The sequence below is a fragment of the Primulina huaijiensis genome, chromosome 14, assembly GCF_012295235.1.
Source record: "Primulina huaijiensis isolate GDHJ02 chromosome 14, ASM1229523v2, whole genome shotgun sequence".
Classification (NCBI taxonomy): domain Eukaryota; kingdom Viridiplantae; phylum Streptophyta; class Magnoliopsida; order Lamiales; family Gesneriaceae; genus Primulina; species Primulina huaijiensis.
In genome coordinates, this window is record NC_133319.1 from 1232619 (window position 1) to 1249066 (window position 16448).

The 16448-nt window shown below is 36.0% G+C and overlaps 3 protein-coding genes and 1 pseudogene across 4 annotated transcripts; 3 read left to right on the forward strand and 1 right to left on the reverse strand.

Moving 5' to 3' along the window:
- The first annotated feature begins 752 nt into the window (after window positions 1-752).
- Window positions 753-3311, forward strand: LOC140957554 (26S proteasome non-ATPase regulatory subunit 11 homolog). Of its 2 annotated transcripts, none has more exons than XM_073414866.1 (2): window positions 753-973; window positions 1799-3311. In XM_073414866.1, the coding sequence occupies exon 2, from the start codon at window positions 1825-1827 to the stop codon at window positions 3091-3093; it is 1269 nt and encodes a 422-aa protein (XP_073270967.1). In that variant the 5' UTR covers window positions 753-973; window positions 1799-1824; the 3' UTR covers window positions 3094-3311. The 2 variants fall into 2 exon arrangements, with proteins under 2 accessions (XP_073270967.1, XP_073270968.1); XM_073414867.1 differs by lacking the exon at window positions 753-973 and adding an exon at window positions 1081-1105.
- A 377-nt stretch (window positions 3312-3688) lies between these two features.
- On the reverse strand, window positions 3689-6579 carry LOC140957139 (ABC transporter B family member 13-like; annotated as a pseudogene).
- Window positions 6580-7369: 790 nt separating this feature from the next.
- On the forward strand, window positions 7370-12737 carry LOC140957058 (uncharacterized). Its single transcript, XM_073414132.1, has 13 exons — window positions 7370-7827; window positions 8354-8445; window positions 8574-8593; window positions 9321-9558; window positions 9645-9740; window positions 9828-9943; window positions 10068-10148; window positions 10432-10555; window positions 11070-11119; window positions 11743-11833; window positions 11950-11985; window positions 12109-12206; window positions 12614-12737. The coding sequence occupies exons 1-13, from the start codon at window positions 7523-7525 to the stop codon at window positions 12728-12730; spliced, it is 1464 nt and encodes a 487-aa protein (XP_073270233.1). The 5' UTR covers window positions 7370-7522; the 3' UTR covers window positions 12731-12737.
- Window positions 12738-13464: 727 nt separating this feature from the next.
- On the forward strand, window positions 13465-15668 carry LOC140957416 (peptidyl-prolyl cis-trans isomerase CYP18-1). The gene is made up of 5 exons (XM_073414651.1): window positions 13465-13628; window positions 13758-13828; window positions 14037-14198; window positions 15041-15199; window positions 15391-15668. The coding sequence occupies exons 1-5, from the start codon at window positions 13622-13624 to the stop codon at window positions 15472-15474; spliced, it is 483 nt and encodes a 160-aa protein (XP_073270752.1). The 5' UTR covers window positions 13465-13621; the 3' UTR covers window positions 15475-15668.
- Window positions 15669-16448: the final 780 nt, after the last annotated feature.

The window sequence follows — 16448 nt, forward strand, 5'->3', positions numbered from 1 at the left end:
GAATCTACATAATTCTCCAAATATTTTTCTTCATCTTCATCACCATCAGAATCCATTATTGAATCTTCATCTTCACTCTACACAGAAGACAGAACATTACACTTTTTTTACCTGTTTCTTGTCTTATGTTTGGTCATTTCCCTCACATATGTCTAAAATCTTGGATTTCAATTTGGCACTAGCTTTAAGTGATCGCATGATCAATCGGTAATATTCTTGCCGCCATAGAAATCTACAGCATGGCCTTTGGGGACTCTGTGAATTGACACTAATATTCAACCACTTTCATAGTCCAAAAGTCTAGCCAGCTTTACAAGTTCTCTATGTTTCCCGTGTAGATCCATGTTCTCAATAACACCATCAAAAAACCATGAATAGATTATCATAAAGAAACATGATATTCCGTTTTTGAAACTTTGAACACATGTTTTGACTGAAAATGGAAACTGGACTCAAATTGCCGGCTACCATCAGACCTATCACAATGACAACTTACCCAATGGCAGGTATGCTTTCGTTCTTAATCCAACCTTTCGAAACATAATTCTTTCCTCATCTGTGATTGTTTCCTGGTCATCTGAAAGACCGACAGGCATCCAGGATGACACAATTTTAGACAGCAGAATCTCTGCTTTGAGCTTCTTTGCCTGAGACTGTGAATGCGTAGTCAGTCAATAACCTGAAACTAAACATTAATGAACACAAAAAAACGNTTTTTTTTTTTTTTTTTTTTTACCATCGTTGAATACTTCTGAGATTCGATAGAGATTCAGGCACCAAGCTCCAAGATTAGTTATTTGAACAGAACTTCAGTACTTAAGATTTTACATTGGTGAAAGTTGAATATCTTTTTTGAAACATCAATGGTTGGAGATGAATACTCACATTCTCGCAAGCGTTTTCTCTCCCAATTCATTCTCTCTGTAATTTGGTGGCTAGGGTTTTGTCTCACTAAGCATACTACGAAATTCAGGTGGTCTCTTCTTCTCGCCAGTAACAAGATCCTCTAAATTCTATATCAGTACCTATCAATTTGATTTTACTGGAGCAGAGGAACAATAGTTTACTTATCGAAGAATAATATTTTTCTGTTTACCGCGACCTTGTAAGCCACTGATTTTTGTGTTTGATGTGTTTTATTGATATAATCCATGGATTCTGGTTTCAAAGTATGTTCATTTGCTTAGTTTTTCATGTATGTTTATACAGCAGTGCAATAGTTTATATTGTTTCAGTATGTAGGTTTAGTCTAGGCACGTGGAAAAATAAATATTCAAACATCAGAATCTACACTAAATCTTATGTAAAGGAGATATAAGTCTAGTGTCATGGCATGCCATTTCACTGAAAGGATGTTAATTATTTAGTGTTGAGTGGCTGCGGATTTAGCGGCTGGTAAAAACACCTGTCATTTCTTTGTTGTTATTCAATTTCTTCAATTAATTTCATGGATTCTCTCACAAGTCACAACTGCCCTCTTATTTGCATTTTGGAAATGGATACTGAAAGTACGAGTACTTGATTGCATCAGTGCTATTTGTTCTTTTATATTTCTTTTATCTCACATTCTCTAACATGGTGAGGTGGTTGCTGTAAAACAATTTAACTCCTATATAATCCGTTGATAGTTTTGGTAAAGTATTCTAATTTTTGCGTCAATGTAACCTGATTGTGTTTTTTAAATTGATTTTTAACAACAGATATACCTACCTGTCGTCACAAATTCAGTTATTGTTTTTACTATCCGGTCATTTGTATTAATTATATATTGGTTATTCTGACGAGTCTGCATCTGCAGAGCTTCGAAATCTGTAAGTCGTGATCATGTCTTTATATCCTCCTGCCACTACTGATTCACTCATCCAGGCTGCTGAAGCCAAGACTCCATCTGAGGCAATCTCCATTCTGTACCAGATTCTTGAAAACCCCTCATCTTCTTCTGAAGCCTTACGAATAAAAGAACAGGCCATCACCAATCTCTCAGATCTTCTTAGACAAGAGGGTCGAGCAGCTGAACTTCAAGATCTCCTCACCAAGCTACGTCCATTCTTTTCTTTGATCCCGAAGGCAAAAACTGCAAAGATCGTCCGTGGTATTGTTGACGCAGTTGCTAAAATCCCTGGTTCATCTGATCTTCAGATCACACTTTGCAAAGAAATAGTACAATGGACACGTGCTGAAAAACGAACTTTTCTCCGGCAGCGAATTGAGGCAAGGCTTGCAGCCCTCCTGATGGACAATAAGGAATTTTCTGAAGCACTGTATCTCCTTTCAGGTCTTATTAAGGAAGTCAGAAGATTAGACGACAAGCTACTGCTTGTAGAAATTTACTTACTCGAAAGCAAACTTCATTTCTCTCTGCGGAACCTTCCCAAAGCCAAGGCTGCACTTACAGCAGCTAGGACAGCCGCCAATGCTATATATGTCCCTCCAGCTCAGCAGGGTACTATAGATTTGCAGAGTGGGATTCTCCACGCCGAGGAAAAGGACTACAAAACTGCTTACAGTTACTTCTTTGAAGCATTTGAAGCATTTAATGCCCTTGAAGATCGCCAGGCCATATTCAGTCTCAAATATATGTTACTATGCAAAATTATGGTTAATCAGGCTGATGACGTGGCAGGAATCATATCATCCCCTAAAGTAGGTTTACAATACCAAGGACAAGAACTCGATGCAATGAGAGCTGTTGCTGATGCGCATTCAAAACGCTCGCTCAAGCTCTTTGAAATCGCGCTTCAGAAGTTCAAGACTCAGTTGGACGAAGACCCAATTGTTCACAGGCACCTTTCTTCCCTTTATGACACTCTGTTGGAGCAAAATCTTTGCAGGTTGATTGAGCCCTTTTCAAGAGTTGAGATCGCACATATCGCAGAGTTGATTGAGCTGCCATCTCACCATGTTGAAAAGAAACTATCTCAGATGATTCTGGACAAAAAATTTGCAGGAACTCTAGACCAGGGTGCTGGATGTCTAATCATATTTGATGATACCAAAACTGATGCAATCTATCCCACGACGCTCGAAACTATTTCTAACATGGGAAAGGTTGTGGATAGCCTTTATATGAGGTCTGCTAAAATAATGGCGTGAGAATCACATCGAGGAACTTTAATTTTTTAGGTACCAATTTTTTTTGGCCATTTCGAGACAAAACCACTTTCTTTTTGAATTTCTTTCTGGCATCATCTTCCTAACGTTTTACTTCTCTCTGTATTGTTTGTGTACTGGCTGGTCAATTCGCCATGTATCGAATGTATTGAGGTGTTGATGACAAGTCATGCTTGATTATTCATTTGATTTCTTTAGCATGTGCAATGGCCTTGGTGATTATTTGTGATATGCATGTAGCAGAATTATATTCACGACTTACTCATCAGATTTGATTATGGAATCAAGTCAATCAACAATAAAATAGAATTTATTGTAAAATATAAATCCAAGTCCAAGTGCATAATTCTGGTCGTCCATAAAACTAGTTCGAGATCAACCATTCAAATATTCATTTCGACTGACCAAATGCGGGTTTAAGTTGGACTGATGAATTCAAGGCATCAGATAATTTGATTGAATAATTTTTCAACCAATCGCTGACGGCTAAATTCAATTCTCATCCTATATTGATCCTCTGTCCTTGTCTGTGCGTGTCATGATCTCCATATTTAGCCACCACACCATCTCTCAAGTCTCATAACAGCAATGAAATCAGCTTCTCTGATAGTTGACAGACGGTGAGCCACCACAATGGTGGTGCCATCTTGGGGCGCCTTTCTAAGTGCGTTTCAACGTGTTTCTCTGATTCCAAGTCCAACGCACTGTTTGCTTCATCTAGTAGCAGTACCTTTGATTTCTTGAGTATAAACCTTGCTATTGCTATCCTCTGCTTCTGTCCACCTGATAGTGATACTTCATTCTCACCTACCTATAGCAAAATGAGAAGAATCTAATTAGGTTGTAGTAAATGTATCAAAGAATATCTCATATTTCAACTCAGTGTGCCCCTTGTCGAACTTGTAGCCTATCTTTCAAGAAAACTTGCGTTGCACCCTCTAAATTGTATGTTGGCTTAAAGGGAGCCCTAATGCAAATTTCATGCTTACCTCTGTTTGAAATTGTGTACATAAGCTTCTTTTGCAAGCATTTGGGTTCGCAAATGCAATGTTCTCTCCTATACTACCAGCAAAAAGTGCCGGCTCCTGATCACTAAAGCTATCTGCCTTCTCAACCACTTCAAATTAAGCTCCCTCAAGTCAATACCTCCCATTGAAGTTCTCCCACTTGTTGGATCATAAAATCTCTGTATCATCCATAAAACCGTTTATTTTCCTGATCCACTTCCTCCTAGAAGAGCCACCATCTTCCCACCTTTACCTTTAGACTAAAATCCCTTAAAACAGTTGCATTTGGCCTAGATGGATATGCAAATGTCACCTTATTGAACTCGATATCAACCACCTTGGAGCTTTTAAACTTCCTGCTTTTCCTGCTATCACCACCTGTTACAGGCCTTCGGTCGAGGATCCCAAAAACTACCTGTATTGCAGTTCCAGCCATGGAAGTGTCTGGTGCGAGGCCAGCAAGGTATCCAACGGAAAATGAGCTTAGAATGAGTATCAAAAAAATCTTGTACATCACTCCAAAATTTGTATGCCTTTGTTTTACAAGATAGACACCAAAATTGAGAGTTAAACTATAAGCTCCGTACATGGAACCTTGAGAAAATCCGAGAACTAATCCAAGAATTTGAGACTTTTTGACCAAAATTCTGCTTGGCTCAGATAAAGTTTCTTTGAAGGATTGAACTAGGCATTCCTGTGTTCCAAATGTGGCTACAGTTCTTATGTTTGACCCTGCTCCTGCAGCTATATTGCTAGCCCTGGCATAAGAGGTGTCGTCTAATTTTGGTCCAATGCTGATGATCAAGTTTAAATAACTAGCTCCAAGTGTCAAGAGGTGTAAGAGTAGCAGCCAGTAAAGTTAATCTCCATTAAAGTTAATCTCCATTCAAGAAAAAATGAGGTGCCATGTCCAACAGCTGCTGAGATCAATCCCATTAGTAAGAAGGAAAGATGGTCACTAAGAATGGACCGAAAGCTAACACAATCTAATGAGAGTCTTGACACAAGAATTCCAGTTGAAGTCTCATAGAAATCAAACCAACCTGGTTTTTGTCTCAGAAGACGTTTACAGCTTGGTAAAAAAGAAGACGTTTACAGCGTGCCCAGAATCAAGGGAAATATAGAGTTGCACCTGCAAGCATGCCAAAGAAAATCCCTATCATCAGCAGGGTCAGCTCTGGTTTCTGCAAGTTCCAAATGTCTAAGGTGATATTTCTCAATTTTGACTGATTTTCATCATTTTCTTCTCCTTACTTTTCATTTTGCATAGATGTCAAGTCTTAGGGGTTCGATATTTCTTGAACATTCATCATTTTTTATTCATTGTGCATATATTCTCATATGTGGAGAAATCTAGGTTCTTGGGCTGATCAAATTGATTAAGAGCAGATTGTGGGACATCTTCCGAAGATAATTTGACTATATCAGAATAAAATCCAGCTTTTGCCATGAGCTGACGATGATTACCAATCTCAACAACTGATCCGCAATCAAGTACCAAAACAGTGTCGGCATTTTTTACAGTAGCTAGCTTATGGGCGATAATTATGGTAGTTCTACCCCTGGATATCGTATCAATTGCCTGTTGAACGACAAATTCAGCCTCGGAATCTAAAGCACTCGTGGCCTTATCCAAAAGGAGGATTTTCGGATCATTTATCATAGCTCAAGCAAGTGCTACACACTGTTTTTGACCTCCGTAAAGCAGTGTTCCTCTATCCTCAGTCTAGAAGCACAAGTTTTGAGCATAGTTACAGAAAATTTTCGCATGTGAATGATAAACAAGGTAAATATATATTCGACTCGGTATCATAGCCTCGTGGAAGGTTACTGATAAAATCGTGAGCATTTGCTGCCATACAGGTTCTAATGGCCTCTTTCTTGGTGGAATTTTTCTTCCCCATGATCACATTTCTCAAGTATGGTTGTTGCAAACAGAACTGGTTCTTGACCAACCATACCTATTTGATTAGTTAGCCATTTCACTTGCAATGAAAATTTGAATCACGACTGGTTAGATTTAGTTGGGTTTTTTAGGAATCTAGTGGTTGAAACTATAAGCATTCAGGTAATAAAAAGACCGTGATATTACCCTGGTTTGGAACAAAGAACCTCTCTATGAGAGGCAAAATGGTGGATTTTCCAGCTCCACTGGCACCAACTAATGCTAAAGTTTTTGATGAATGTATTACGAGATTTAATGACTGTAGAATTTGGATAGTTGGTCGAGAAGGGTAAGCGAAAGATACATCTCTAAATTTGATGGTTGAAATCCATGGGAACAACAATGATCAACTTCTGGGATCCGATCAATAACTTCAGACACTCGGCTAGCATCTACAGTTCCTTGTGAAAATTGAGCAAAATACGACAGTGCCCGTACCAATCCCCTGTGGTATGTGACGTGAATGCTGGTAAGTTTAATTTTCTTAGAAGACCAAAATATAACTTCAAACATCATGATTTTTGTATTCGATTCACAAAATACACTTGATTACTGAAGTTGAGAAAATGTTCCTGAGAGCTCGCAACATTTACTTATTTAGGAGTAAGAACATGTTTGCACGCTGGAAGCTTCTGTTGAGAAAATTTCACCAGAATAACTACTTAAGTCGAGTAAACTATATATGCAATCTGCTTCGTCAAACATGGAAAACAAGATTTTCTCACATGTCTCTTTCTTGTACTCTCTTCCCAGTTGACGGTTTCGTTGAAGAAGCTTTCTGTTAATCAGCTACGGTTCTTGGATCCGGCAATGCTTCTCAGAGTTTGAATAAATTCTTCCTTTCTTCCCTTGATGAAAAGCCATATGGGAGATTCTTCAAAAAATGATGGAACACAGGTCCACAACTATCAATTGAGAAATATAGTATTAGAGAAATTAAGTCTAGTTTGTTTGATAAGTTATTTTTTACTTTATCTAAAACAACCTCATTTAAATATTAATAATTGTTTTTGAAATTATATGTAAGCCTAACAGAGAAACAAATGATGGCTTAGTTTTATCTGTTTAATTTCTTTCTTTTTTAATTAAAATTGAATTATGATCTTACAACTACAACATTACATATATTTTAATATAAATCAAATTATTAATGATAAAAAGATACATAAGTTACTAATTATTAGGTATGTTTTTAATCAAGATTGTATTTTTTTATATATTCGAGTTGAAGAAATCGGGTCTTATCAAGATTGTATTTCGAAACGATTTAAATTTTCAAACATTCGATTTAAAAAGTTAATGTTTGCATATAAATTACGTTTCTTGCAAAACCCAACATGAAAGAACGAACCTCAAGCTGGGGCAAGTGCATCCTAAAGTCAATTTCTTGGACGGCGTGGACCGAAATTTCGATCCCGGCTCATTTTCTGCAAAATTACGGGCCAAAATCTGCCCTTGAATGAGCTATTTGAGAGAAATAATTGAAAGCATAAGCACGATCTTCTCCAGTTTAGGCAATTCACAGCATAACATTGGCAATAGAACGAATAGTCCCATGGAAGGAGATGGCGGTGTTTGGACTGGGAACGAGCGGGCTGCGTACAAGCTGAAGGGATTTTTCGATTTGGCGAAGGAGGAGATCGCCAAGGCCGTACGAGCTGAAGAGTGGGGTTTACCTGGCGACGCCGTTTTGCATTACCATAATGCCCAGAAAATTCTCAGTGAAGCTATTTCAACACCAATTCCTTCTTACGTATCATCTAGGTAATAAAGAGATCGTTTTTAATTTTGTTTAATGCCAGTACTGGATGAATTTTTTGGGTCTCTTATTTGCATGGAATCCGTTTGGTTGTCAAATCGATTATCAGGTCTACTGTTAAGATGTAACTTGAATTTTTCATTTGTTGATGCACCAATTGATCTACTATAAGTATTTATGTGAATCAGTTCGGCATTTTGCGTGGTGGCATTTGATTCATTTGTAACTTGAGGAGAGTCATACCATGTATCAGGTCTGACATACTTTTTATGTGGCAGTAGTCGATGTTCTAAAGTTCATTGGTATTGGAATTTGCCAACTTAACATGATTTGATAGTGTCCGGAGTCAACTTGTAGAATGACATTCTCTGTTTTCTAAGATGATTAGGGATAATGTCATATCCTAGACTCCTTATCAGATGATTTGGATACTTCATTGTTGTTATTTTAACATGTCGGTAGTTTTAGATGTATTTTGGATAATGCGGTGTCTGTTGGCCTTTTGCTGTCAATTTATTAAATTTTCAACAGTGAACTGGAGAAGGTTAAATCTTATCGTCAAAAGGTGTCAAAATGGCAGGGCCAAGTAGCAGAGAGATTACAAACTTTATCACGGAGAACAGGTTTGTCCCCTCTTGCATTGTTTTCCTAAAAAAAAATTTCACCATTGATTTTAAATAAGCATGATTAATGAGAAACACAGTCTTTTCCTTTGTTAATTATCCTCTGTTTCCTCTTACTTATATATCAGGTGGATCATCAGAAAACAAGGTATGGACTGAACTATCGTGTCTTTGTTATGTCCTTCAAGCACTTGAATTTGGGGTCACATCTGCTTAGAGATGTAAACGAACCACTTAGAGCTCGGCTCATTAAAAAACTCGTTCGTTAATCTTATCAAGACGAACTCGACAATTTTATCAACCCGAGCTCGAGTTTAATGATATCCGGCTTGCGACCCACATAAACGATCCGAGCTCGAGTTTTGATTTGGAAAATTAAAATATTAGTACTAGGCTAATAGCCTGCTCAATGAGCCTGAAAACGAGCTTGCTTAACGAGTCGAGCTCAGGTCAGGCTCGTTAAACATGAACGAGCTATAAGTGAACCAAGCTCAAGCTATTCGCGAACTTAGTAATTTCAAAATGAGACAAGTTCAAGCCTCGTGATAAAAGCTCGAATCGATCTCGAGTCTATATATACGTTAAACCAGCCGAGCTCGAGCCTAATAATGTTCGGTTCATTTACATCTCTACATCTGCTGTTGAAGTCCCTTGTTATGGCTTATTGGCCACTGTAATTGACTTTGTAGACCGATAATCTCCTAGAGTAGGAAACCGAGAAACTTTGCCAATTGAGTAATTCGACCTGCAAATCAGGTTGAGCTATGAAGAGGTGATTTATAGAACCATTTTCTAAAAATGTTGACACAATTAATAAGCAATCATCCAATCACGTGACTTGAATTCTTTCTTATTTATGGCCCATATATTTTTAGGATACCTTGCCTAAAGCCCAAGCTGTGGCAATCGCTTCTACTAGTTCACATCTTAGAAAAGGGGAAGTACAAAAATATTCTGGCAACAGCAGAGGCAGTTCTGCTGTTAGAAGCCAGACTGGTAAGGTAACAACTTCAAGACCTGTCGAATCTGGCAATGGCTACGATGATAAGCTCGTGGAGATGATCAATTCAGTGATTGTTGAGCAAAGCCCATCAGTTAAATGGGAAGATATCGGTTAGCTAGTTATTTCTTCCTTATGCTTTAATTGTATCTATGAATGGACAAAATTATGTTATTTTTTTTATGATACTCTGCTGCAGCTGGACTTGAAATGGCAAAACAAGCACTGTTGGAAATGGTTATTCTTCCAACTAAAAGAAGAGATCTATTTACTGGGCTTCGGAAACCTGCCAAGGGTTAGTATATGGGAAATAAACTTCACTTTTACATTCGTACGACTATAGATGTTTGACGAAAAAGTGAAAGACTCCATTATTTTGCAGGTTTGCTTCTCTTTGGACCACCTGGAACTGGGAAGACCTTGCTTGCCAAAGCAGTTGCTTCAGAGTCAGAAGCAACATTTTTCAATGTCTCTGCTTCCTCCCTGACATCAAAGTGGGTATGTGTACTACACCTGCCATGCCTGCCCCACCCTGTATCTTCGCTGCAGACTATTGTGGAGGTGGATGTGTCCTCTTTACTTTTCACGGTTGAAATTATTGCATATTTGCTTGAAATGCCAGGTGGGAGAAGGTGAAAAGCTTGTTCGAACACTTTTTTTGGTTGCCATTTCCAGACAGCCATCAGTAATTTTTATTGATGAGGTATTGTAACACCGTGGAATAATTGTCGATCTATCAGCATATTTATACTTTTGGCTCCAACCTTTGCACTGAATGTATATGTCCTTGTTTATTAAAAAAGAGGGCGAACCTTCATTTAAAAGGAAAAAAAAATCTAAAAATGAAACAAACTATTATGTTATGAATGTTTCCTATCATTGTCTTTCTATGTAATACTATTTCATGGTGGTATTCTTCCACCATTTTTGTTTAGCAGCCACGGATATGTTGTTTACACAACACTTGCACACCTTCTGTGATACAGATAGATAGTATGATGTCAACTAGGACTGCTAATGAGAATGAAGCAAGTAGAAGATTGAAGTCAGAGTTTTTAATTCAGTTCGATGGAGTGACGTCAAGTTCTGATGATTTAGTTACTGTCATTGGTAAGATTTGTTTACGATACAATCACCAGATCATCTAGAAGTGTTCATGTTCAATTAGGAAAGAAAATCACATACCAGGCTAGCTGCATACTGTTTTCTTTGAAGGGTTTGGGATAAACTCTAGTTAAAACATTGAAAATCCAAAAGTATTCAAAAAATAAATAACTCTTAAACCCACTTTCCTATTTTATAGAAATCATCTATTGTAGGAAAATTAATTATTAAGGTATGCTAGCCAAATTATGAAATCTGAATATTGGCTTCAATTTTCCACATAAATCTAGCACTGTAGCTATGCAGTTTGTGTTACATAGGCTGAAATTGGTGTTCAAATTATGCAAAAGTCCTGATATGGATAATGTCTAATAGAACAAAACGGGTAATTTGAAGGAGTATTTTCTGAATTTCCAAATCGATAACGAGATGATGAATTCATAATCTCTCTGAAACAAGGCAGATTATAATTTAAATTGCATTGCATTTCTTTTCTAGAAGACATTCTTCGTCATTGCAGGTGCAACCAATAAACCCCAAGAGTTGGATGATGCAGTTCTTAGAAGACTGGTTAGTATGTTGCCACGGGCATAATCCTCATGGAATATTTACGAATTGATTCATTAATCTACTTGCATATGATATTAGAAGTGTTTAGACTGCATTCGTGCAATGTGATTTAACTTTTCTCACATAGATTCATGTCAACTCGATATAATGAAATGAACTCTGACTCTAGTTATGTATTCGAGGCTTCAAGCTATAATCTGCAGCCTTTTCTTGGGTCAAATTCTTCAGAAATATTATTGTAATAGCTTCCTGTTATTCTGAAAGGAATGAGGAAAGGCCTAATCATGTCGGGCACATTTGAAATTCAAATAGGCCATATCCTTGTAGTGGGCCCTTAATTTCAAGGCTAACTAAATTTCCATGAGGCTCATGAACAAAATTGGATTTCCCGTCGATCACATCTCTGAGGTGGACATCAGTCGATCACATCTCTGAGGTGGACATCAATTGTTTGCTGTTTTATCTGTGTATTCATTGTTTAAGCATTTTATTGGTGTTTTAATGGGGAGGGAGTATTAAGAAAGTATCTGAGAAGGTTATGAAATTTTTTTTGCAAGATAAATTTAAACAGCTGGCAGGACTTTAGTAGAACTTTTTTGTTGATTGTCACGACCTTGCCACAGGTGAAGCGGATATACATTCCTTTGCCAGATGCAACTGCTAGAAGAGTTCTTTTGAAACATAAGCTCAAGGGCAATGCATTTTCTATGTCAGGTTAGAAGCATGAGCTCTCAGCTAGTCGGGTTTGTTTTACTTCATTTGTGTACCCTTCGCTGCTGCAGGAGAAATTAATACTGTATTTAACACTGTTACATGTCCTTTGGCTACAGAGAGAGATTTAGAGAGACTTGTGACAGAGACAGATGGTAATATAATTTTCTTTTCAACTATTCTTACATTCATGAATCTTGGTTTGGATCCAGAATCCAGATGTGATCCATTTCCATGTAGTCTGATTTAAAACTTATGATAAGCTCATATATTTACAGGGTATTCTGGAAGCGACCTTCAAGCTTTGTGTGAAGAAGCTGCGATGATGCCAATTAGAGAACTTGGTTCAGACATTCTTACGGTTCAGGCAAATCAGGTAGGCCGGCTGTTTTATAATCTTCTTTTTATGTTCTGAACCTTCCCACTAGTTTAAATTAACCTAGGATAAAGAGTTCATATGTTATCCGATAAAAATGATATATGAGTTTCATAAAGAAATTATCTCTCTTATTTTACCGTTTTGAGAAGATAAATTTTGTTTAAAATAATCTTATGGTTAAACAATTTTTTTAACCCTTTTTGAAATGAGAGATTTATTGATGGTGCTGAACTTCGTCTCCCTTCCTTTTATCTGCTTCATTGCTTCTTATGCTCTGTAGAAACCTGAGATTTTCAAAGATTTGAGTCTTGATATACAATAAGCATGCAAATGTAAATGAGGAATATCGAATGTGGATTATACGTACGAATCCGGATCGATCGGTGTGTGTATGAAATGTGCAGGTCAGACGGTTGAGATACGGAGATTTTCAAAAGGCGATGAGCGTAATTAGACCTAGCTTACAGAAAAACAAGTGGGAAGAGCTTGAGCAGTGGAATCGAGAGTTTGGCTCCAACTAAATGACTTTTGTATTTTCCATTGTTTGAGGATCTTGTGTTTATATAGTCCATATCTAGAAAGAAAACGTGTGATCACATGATATTTATATTTGAATCGATAGTGTGAATGATTATTATAATAAAATCTATATTTTTAAAAGTAGTATGTAATAAGTTATGATTTAATATAATATTTGGAAAAAAATCTTGATATAGATTAATTATTTTGTTGGGATAAAAAGAAAACAAGGTATTAAGGAAAATGAGAATCAAACCGAGTTAAAATAATATTAAAAAATATTTACAACTTCTAAAAAAATGCTTTTTAATATTTTTTGCAAATTTCTAAAGAAAAATTTAAGAATCACTTTGTTTTTAAGTTTTTTTTTTTACAAAATCGTTCTTAATTATTTATAGTTGATTTCACAAGTTTTTTTTATCTATATCCAAATTTTGTAAACTAGCAAACAAACAAAGATTAACGTTGAAATTTTTTTATTTAAAAGGCTACAAATTTATTTCATACCCATATATATTTAATTTACTTTAATAGTAACAAAGAAGTGGAAGTTGGTGAAAAATTTCCAATCAAAATATTTCTTTGGGTTCAATCCGTACTCACAAAATTGTGGTATTATGTTATACAAAATGTGGTACACTTCATGTGGAAATGTGGTACTAAAAAAGTACCCAGAGATTGAACACAAAAAAAATCGACTCTGAGGTCCAATTTCCCGAACAAAAGAATAATAATTTCGAATCCGTTCATTGCGACTTCACCCAAAAGAATCCCGGAACACTATAACCAAAGGTTCTTGAAGCTAGCCGGGACAGGTATCACTCAAACCACCATCAAAGCTGTGTTGATTTCCATCGGAGGAGAATTTTTTTGATACATCTTCTTCCTGCCAAATGGCACGTATTGTTCTCCTTTTCCTTTTTTTCTGTGATATATGCAGATTATTTCTTTTTTTTTTTTTACCAGTGAGGAGTTTTATCGAACACTTTCTGATTTTTTTTTTTGAATAACCTGTTGATTTCTAGTCAGTGACGCTTCACACGAATTTGGGGGACATCAAGTGTGAAATATTCTGCGACGAGGTCCCCAAAACTGCTGAAGTACGTATTTGCTACTATTTTTGGAATTGATATAGACACTCGTATTTACAGGACTAAATTTGTCTTTCACTAACATTTGGATGACTGCCATGCCTCACTATCGCTCTGACCCTTTCGATTATCATATAACCCAGTGTTTTTACGTTCACTGTATGCATTTTCGTGTAAATTTGAGGGTTTTTTTTTTGGGGTTAAAATTCTGTTGCAGAATTTCTTGGCCCTGTGTGCAAGTGGCTATTATGATACAACTACTTTTCATAGAAATATTAAGGGTTTCATGATCCAAGGTGGTGATCCAACAAATACTGGCAAGGGTGGGACAAGTATATGGGGTAAAAAGTTCAATGATGAGATGAGAGAGTCTCTCAAGGTATGAATTGTGATTTCTTGCTCCGCTAGTTTATATGCTGGTGATTTAATTATGTGAATATCTCAACATCCATGCCATGTCTTAGTTATCATGAACACTATTTCATCCCATTATGAAATGTTGATTAGCGTCGTTGATTTAGGATTTGGACAGGCCTAAGTGTTGGAGATATGTGTAGTTCAAGTTGGGCAATTCCCACACACCCCCCATTTTAAAACTCTTCAGAACTTTTTAAAGACCCTCATTTGTGAGCTTTTACCTTTAAGTAGTCCGAACTCTAAAGTGCACATGACACGACAGAATAAACAGAACCTCCTCCCATGTATTTGCAATTTCGGTTGAATTTTTAATTTGACTGCGTGCCTAATGTTAACAGTGTTACTTGATCCAGAGAACTTATACGTTCAGACTGTTTTCCGCTCTATATTAAGGTCAGTTAGTGTATGTAAACTAATGGGATGAGATGGTGTGCCTTTTTCTCATATGATTTATTAGTTCATTTAATTTTGGGAATTTTAATTGGATGTAGAAGATATAGGGAATAGTTTCTTAGTGTAATTGCCAGTCCTTGAGTATTTTGACATAAGTAACCTATTAACCTCAATTCCAGTAGGTTGATCTTTCCTAGGCAATTTTTGCAATTCATAATTCATTCTCGTGTACTGATATAATTTACATCACAAGTAACCTATTAACCTCAACTCCAGTAGGTTGATTTTTCCTAGTCAGTTTTTGGAATTCGTAAATCATTCTCGTGTGCTGATATAATTTGAATAGCATAAAGTTGATTTTTTTACATGCACACTGACCTCGATTCTCTTGTTCTTTTGGTTTTCATCCAGCACAATGCTAGAGGTATATTATCCATGGCTAATAGTGGCCCGAATACAAATGGAAGCCAGTTTTTCATTACGTACGGGAAGCAACCTCATCTTAATGGACTATACACCATCTTCGGCAAAGTGATTCATGGTTTTGAAGTTCTTGATATAATGGAAAAGGTATGTTAAAAGGTTTTGACCCCTGTTATGTTGTGTTGTCAAGGACTAATCATATCAACGATAATTTAAAATGTCATTCTAAAATATCATTTTTATTGTTGTTTATTAAGTTAGAATTCTCATTATACTCCAAAAACCATTTTTTCGTTAGCCATATTTATATAACAAAACATTGTTCGCTTTTCTCCCAGGCTCCAACGGGACCAGGTGATCAACCTCTTATGGAGATCAGGATTAATCGCGTTACAATACACGCCAATCCGCTTGCTGGTTGAGTAAACTGTTCAAATACTGTGTCGGGTGTTGATGTGTTTGGAAATTCACCATATTAACTTTGATTCTCTGGAGTTTGATGCTTTTAATTGGTAGACTAAGCAAAACATAGATCCATCAAACTTTTTTAAGGTTAAACCAGTGGAACTTGTGTATTTTGGTTGTGATAATACCTTAAATTGATAGCATTCTCATCTCCGACATGTAGTTCAATTGTCTCTAATATCTTAATTCGGGCTTTAGAATATTGTATCATATGTGTATTAACTATGTTTTTTCTTTTCATTTGGTTTACTCTCTTTTCTTAAATACAATTATTTTATTTATATAAAATTAAGAAAATATGTTTTAGATTACGTGCTTCGATGGCTTTGTATGGCGTAATCTTTTAGCATTCTGGCTTTGTGCTTGTTAATTTCTTTTCTGAACCCTTAGTGTTTATACATACATAAAACTATTTTCTGCCTAATATTATAGAAGGTTGATTTGATAAGAAAATTTCAAATAAATTTTTTTAAAGAATTTTAAAGTATGTTGTCTTTTTTTTTTTTTAAAATAATATGAAAATTTAGATTTAAAATTCATTGATGTGAAATTACCCTTGCAATTTACATTATTTAGTATTTATAATAAAATTGGATTTTACATCTACCATGCTTGGTCAATTCCTACTCCACCGGCATGTATATTTTTTTATATCGTTTTACAGATTTTTATTCGTGAGATGGATTAATTTTATCTATAATTTATAATAAAAATAATATTTTTGACATAAATTTATTTTTTATAATGATCAAAATAAAATATTCATCTCATAAAATTGATCAATAAAATTATTTTATTGTAATTTTTTAAGAGAAAGAAGAAAATAGTCAAATACGGACGGACCGATAGGCCCACTTTTGTCACACCCCTGTTTTTCGATAATACAGTAAAAAAATTAAAAAGATATATATATATATATATATATATATAT